General features: G+C 47.8%; 2 protein-coding genes across 2 annotated transcripts in view; one reads left to right on the top strand and one right to left on the bottom strand.

The window, feature by feature from the left end:
• The window catches only part of PTPN1 (protein tyrosine phosphatase non-receptor type 1), a 28225-nt gene extending 27692 nt beyond the window's left edge, over window positions 1-533 (top strand). Inside the window, exon 8 of the mRNA XM_057379463.1 lies at window positions 326-533. Within this exon, the coding sequence (XP_057235446.1) occupies window positions 326-533 (208 nt within the window). The remainder of the gene's footprint in view (window positions 1-325) is intronic.
• A 3062-nt stretch (window positions 534-3595) lies between these two features.
• Window positions 3596-5851, bottom strand: part of RIPOR3 (RIPOR family member 3) — a 44511-nt gene continuing 42255 nt past the window's right edge. Inside the window, exons 19-21 of the mRNA XM_057379471.1 lie at window positions 5650-5733; window positions 5207-5297; window positions 3596-4502 (exon numbers count right to left, since the gene is read on the bottom strand). Coding sequence (XP_057235454.1) covers window positions 4405-4502; window positions 5207-5297; window positions 5650-5733 — 273 coding nt within the window. The 3' untranslated portion in view covers window positions 3596-4404. The remainder of the gene's footprint in view (window positions 4503-5206; window positions 5298-5649; window positions 5734-5851) is intronic.

Genomic DNA, 5851 nt, shown 5'->3' with positions numbered 1-5851 from the left:
TTTTTGACTTTCTGGGCAGATTTTAGAACTTTGGTGTTCCCCTGACCCGGGTGTGGGTGGGAGTTGGGTTTGTTCACTGCCTGTCTTGGTGCAGATTTGTGATGAGCAATGAAAGCAGGTGGTGGTTAAAACTTATTCTTTAAAGGGCACAGAATCCTCCCCAAACTCTCGTAAACCTCTGYTGAACAGCCAGATGTGTCCTAACAAGTGACAGGCTGTGCTTTGGTGGCTGTTCACTCCGGGAGATTCCCAGCTCTGTGTGCTCCATGGCCACACAGCACAGAATGTTTGYTCCAGTGCTGAGTGTCCCTTCCTTTGTCCCCAGCATTAGTCACGACACTGAAATCCGGAGGAGAACTGTTGGGGACACCCCGCGCCTCTCACCCCACCACGACGAGCCCGGCAAGGCAGAAAGCCCCGAGGAGGAGGATGACAACGTGGTGACCACTTGGAAACCCTTCCTAGTGAATATCTGCATGTTCACCTTCCTGACAGCAGGAGCTTATCTCTGCTACAGGGTGTGTTTCCACTGAGGCCGCCGCGGGATCGCCGCTCCCGCTTTGTGCCGCTCCAGGCAGGGCAGCCTTGGCTCACAGCAGGTAGATTTAGGGGGAAAGGCCACAACTTTGGCTAGGGCTTAACGAGAGAATTGATGCACTAGGGTTTTATCCAGCCCTGTGGTCCCAAGAACATAATATAGTAATCTCAGGGCCTTGAAATATTCAGGAGTAAGCAGAGAAAATGCCAAATAGTCTGTTTTCCTTTTTTTGTTTTGGTTTTGTTTTTTTTGTTTGTTTTTTTTTTTAAACTAAATAATAGAATTACAACACATTGTTGTTTTTAGCCTTTTTTAAAAAGCCAGTTCATTTTCTTTTGTTTCAGAAAAAGTAGGCACAAGTGAAACTTGCTTGTACTCTCCAAGTGTTGTAACCAAATACATGACTTACATTGACAAGTTCCCAAAAAAATGAAAAAGAAACCCACATACCTGAAGAATGTAAATGTTTGGAAGGGGAGGTGTGTTTGTGGTTGGTTTTTGGTTTGTTGGTTTTTTGGTTTTTTTTTAACTTGCTTCATCTTTAAAGACTGAGTTGTGGGCAGTGCCTGTGGTATTGGTATTTAATCTTGGCGTAACTGTTCTTAAAGAGCTGATTGTTTTACTTGTGTTGATAGAACCAGGCTTCTGCGTTTGCTCAGGGTATCCCAACATGTCCAGCTCTTTAATTTTTTTTTCTTTTTTTTTTTCTTTACTGTGTGTATCTCCTCATTGACTTTTGTTGCACTCTACTTGCACATATGCCTCTTTACATTGCACCATCCTTTCTAAAGCTGTTTTTACTTTTGTATTCTGGGTTAGGAGAGGTTGAGGGGTGGGAGAGAAACAGGAAGGGAAATTCAACCAAACAATGTCCACCAGCAGTGGGGCTGTGCCCGTGGCCCGCAGAAGGACCAGTCCTTAAAGCTCAGCATTTGGAATGTAAAATGCAGTTTCACTCTGCAGCTCCTGCCTCAGCCCCAGCGAGGRGCAGGGAAATGTTGGGGAAATGCAGAGCAATCCCTGCTGGGGCAGCTTCCCTGGGCCAGAACAGCCCAGCAGGAGCAGAGCTGGGCTCTGAGCACATCCCTTGGCTTGTGATGTCAGCCTTGGGCTGTCCTGCTTTGTTCAAAGCAAAAACTGAGTCCTGGCTTTGGGTTGGGGTGCAGGAAGGCTCAGCCCTGTGGGTCCCACTCCAGCCAGGGCTCTGGGGTGAAGTGCTGGCAAAGGAGGAGTGGGACTGGGACTGGAAGGCAGCACTGCACAAAGCAGCCAGTGCTGTCCCTCAGGGTAGTACCAAATTATGAATGGTTTAAACAATAATGGCAAAGATCCCTTTGCTTGTGTTGTGGTGCAGAGGACAGGAGCAGAGTGACTCCTGGGAGCTGTAGGGACTGAACTGCCCCACAACAGCTGATCTGCAGCAGTGTTACTGATTTGTTTTATTTCTAAAGTCTTTCTAGATGTATAGCACTTAAGCAGCCCTCAGTGCAGCCCTCGCTGTGGAGGAGCCCAGSGAGTCCCTCCACTCTGTATTTATTTTTGCCAAGCTGGCTGTAGGTGTAGCTCTTCCTTCAGTGGGTGAGTAGGTGAAGGGGTGGGGAGGGGTGGGAGTTATTTCTGTTCTGTGTTTTGTTAAGCTTGCATCAAGGGCTTTTCAAGAGTACAATAATAAATCCTCAGGTAGTACTGGGAATCAATCCTTTACCTGTGAGACTGTTGGTCCGACCAGTACTTGAAAGGAGGAATGTTGTAATCAGTCAATATTTAGTTATATTATTGGAAACGGGAAAAATGAGTATAGAAAAATGGTAATATATAATGGCTCATCTGTGTATTTAAGAGACATTCTGTGATTGCTTTGTCCCCACTGTTCTCTGCAGCGTGGGCAGGACCCTGCCCTGAGCACCATTTGTACCCCTTTGTATTAAAGTGCATGTGAAGGCTGCGGTGTCCCTGAAACACCACGTGCTTGAAAGGTGACAGAACTTATATTCCTGCTTCCTGATGTGCCCAAATGATATTTGCATGACCTGATCCTTAGTGGCTGTGGTTCAGAGGGTGTTGCTGAGTCTCTCTGTTCAGCACTGGACTGATTGGTGTTTTTCAGAGCCCATGTACTCGCCCAATCCTTGGCATGACTTCCCGTGGGATCCCGTGTGCTCCATGTGCCCGGTGGTAGCATGTTCCTTTCAGCTGAGTGAGTGTAGTACAGACATTCCAGAGAGCTCAGGCAGCCCTTCCACACCTCCCCTGCCACTGGGACACTTGGGAGAGAAACAACCCAAACCCMCTCTGGCCTCCTTCCCAAGAGGGAATATTTTAAATCTTGGCTATGGCAGGAAAACAAACAAAGGATCCTTCCTGTGAATGCAGAGTTCTTCAACTGCCAATGATTGTAGCAAGATGAAGTTCTGCAGATGCCAGCAGAGCTCTGAGCATCCTCTTCCTGCCCGTTTGTTCCCTGTGTTCCAGGCACACAGGGAGGTGTGGGCAGGGCTGGCACTCCTGAGCTGTGCCCATTTTGTTTGCTGTCCTGTACTGTCTGTGGTAGTTGGGGGGTGTAAATACCGTAGCACAGGGGGTGTTGGGTAACCTGTTCTTGGAATTGGACAAACATCCATGGTAGACTTGTTAGAAAGTTAGTGAGCTGCTCTGCTATCTGCCTTAAGCAAATATTTACTCATCAGGTCTTTCTTTTTTACAGATTGCCATAGAATAAACTTTTATAAAAAAAATGTAAAAACTCAACAAAAAAGCTGAATGTTTTGGTATAATACAGTTTCAGGTATCTTGTCTTTTGTGTAAGCCGCTGCTGGGCCTCCCAGGTTAGAGTACAACTGTACAGTTTTTCAATCCCCCATACAAAGTTTTCAGTTCTCATTTTAGTTGTAACAATAAAACTCTTTTTTTAAAGAATTCCCAGCAGTGTGTTATTGCTTCTGGGCTTGACCCACGTGGACATGGGACCCATGTGGGGACGAGGGAGGGAGTTCTAGAGGAAAATGTAAGAACTTCTTGGAGTCAGAGCTCCAGTGAAAGAGTGACCCCATCTCTCCCTGCCAYCTCCATTTCCCTCTTGTGGCCTTTCCCATTAAAATTGAAGGGTAAGAAGTGCAGAGGTTGGTTTCTGCAGGAGGTGTGGAGGGCAGGAGGTTGTGCTGCCCCTGTTTGCAGCTGCAGCCAGCACCTCCCTGCTGTTTGAATTCCAGAACTTACCTCTGGTTTGTGGTTTTAAGGAAAGCTACAACTGGAGGGGAGAGTTCACCAGAGCAGGACAGGGCAGGTCAAGCCCTTTCCTTTGGGGAGTTCAGTCCTCTTCCCTGTCCCCAGGGCTGCAAACACAGCAGCAGCAAACACTCCCAGGAACTTGTCTCAAATGATTTATTAGCACTTTAGAAAACAGTATGAAATCCAAAAAATAAATACCAAATAGAAAAGTTTTATGTATATATATATAAATATGTACACACAAGCGCAACCCTTTCAAGTATTGCAGCTGAAGCCAGGCTGCTCCCCATGGCCAGGGTGGGGACTGAGCCTGACAAGGGCTGGATGAGCAGAASTCTTGGTCTATGACTGAATTCTGAATTTAAAACAAACAAACCTGTCCCTCCATCAGTCAGACGTCTGCATGGCAAATCCCTTCCAGTCCCTGCACTTGGTATTTCATCATGTGCTGAGACAGTGATAAAATCCATTGCAGGCTGCACCAGGGAGGCCACAAATTGTCCCCTGTGGAACTGAACCTGCCCTGGGGCAGAGGCAGCAGGGACAGAACAGCACAGGAGGAATCAGACAACAAAACCAATCCCTCAGGTACCCATGGGGCTGTGAGGAAAATGGCATTGAGCTCCTCTGTTCCACTGCTAAAACACTGTGATTTCAATCTCAGCCTCTTGTGCTGTTTCCCTCAGCTCACAGCAGATCCTGTCCATCTTCTCAAAGGCTTGGCGGCCCCGTTCCCCTGTGGAGAGAGAAAACAGCCCCTGCTGAGGAGAGGCAGCAGCACCCTGGGATTGTGGGGACACTCTGTACAGTGACAAACACATCCCTCAGGAAACAGTTTTCCAAGACCTGCTAGAAGCCACCATGGAAAATCAGGGTTCCTGGAACTGTTTCCATGAGTAACWGCGGGGAACATCACAGCTGGAACAYTTGTCATGTGTGAGCCTGAGTGTKTRTKTGGGGCARGGCTGGAGATYCCAGAGCTGAGCGTGGATCAAAGYRGGGTTTGGAAGAGCAGAACTGGGAGATGACTGCCCCCAGCATGGCCTGGGCATCCTCCAGCACATCCCAGCTCAGGAGAGAGGAGAAGCACGAGATGGGGAGCACTGACATTTCATCAGGTCACCTCCACTGCCAATCTGCTGGATTGCAKTGAAATAACAGCATAAAACCTTCAGTCCCTATTTGTGACCTTTCAAAAAGGTTCAGTGGTTCCTAAAGCACTTAATCCTCCAGGATCTCCTTGGTCTGGYTGAATAAACTTCAAYGGGGGGCCCTTGGCTGTTAGATGGGATGTAAAGTTTAYCTTCATGGTATGAAACAGCTGCTCATGAAATATTCCCACTGTCCTACATGTGCTCAGGCTGAACTTGAGGCCTCTCCAGGTCCTGCACTATTTCACATGACTCTTCAAACTATTTTAAAGCTGTACAAAATCCTTACCAAAGGACAGTGTGGTTTCCCTGGCTGCGTTCCTCACTTCCTCTATTTCAGACTGGCACAGGTGGGCAATCTGCTCGATGCTCTCCACGGCCTGTTGGGAAAAAAAAAAAAAAAAATTACCTCAGCAGCTTTTCAGCAGTTCCAGCATACAGATCACTGTTGGGGGACCATTCAATCAGTTCCACCCAATCAGGACCTTCACTGAAAGGGTTAATCCCTGCAAATCGACTTTAAGGGTAAAACTGCTTTGCTGTTTGTGAGTAGAAATGCGTTCCCAATTTGTGTGCAAACTCACTGCAGCTTAGGGCTGCTGGGGAGGTTTGAATCTGTGCTGGCACAGATTGAAATGACACAAATTGGGTAATTCCAGGGGTGATGGTGACCCCTGCCAGGCCGAACCCCTCCGGACACCCCTGGCACCCGGACCCCACAGCAGAGCTCACCCTGAGGTTCTTCAGAGCCAGACACGCCGCTTGCTGGAGCCTTGAGTCACCATCACACAGAACATCCGAGTAAAACAAGACAGCCTGCACGGAAAATAGAGGAAAATAAAGAAGTCAGAAATGTAATCAAGSACCCAATTGGAGTGACAAGAGCACTTTTACCCCGTGAAGGGGAGCAGAGGCAGAGAGCACTGGGGCACGG

This window comes from Malurus melanocephalus, unplaced genomic scaffold (assembly GCF_030028575.1).
Source record: "Malurus melanocephalus ecotype Western Australia unplaced genomic scaffold, MMel_1.1 scaffold_407, whole genome shotgun sequence".
NCBI lineage: Eukaryota > Metazoa > Chordata > Aves > Passeriformes > Maluridae > Malurus > Malurus melanocephalus.
This window is presented reverse-complemented; position numbering and strand designations above follow the sequence as displayed.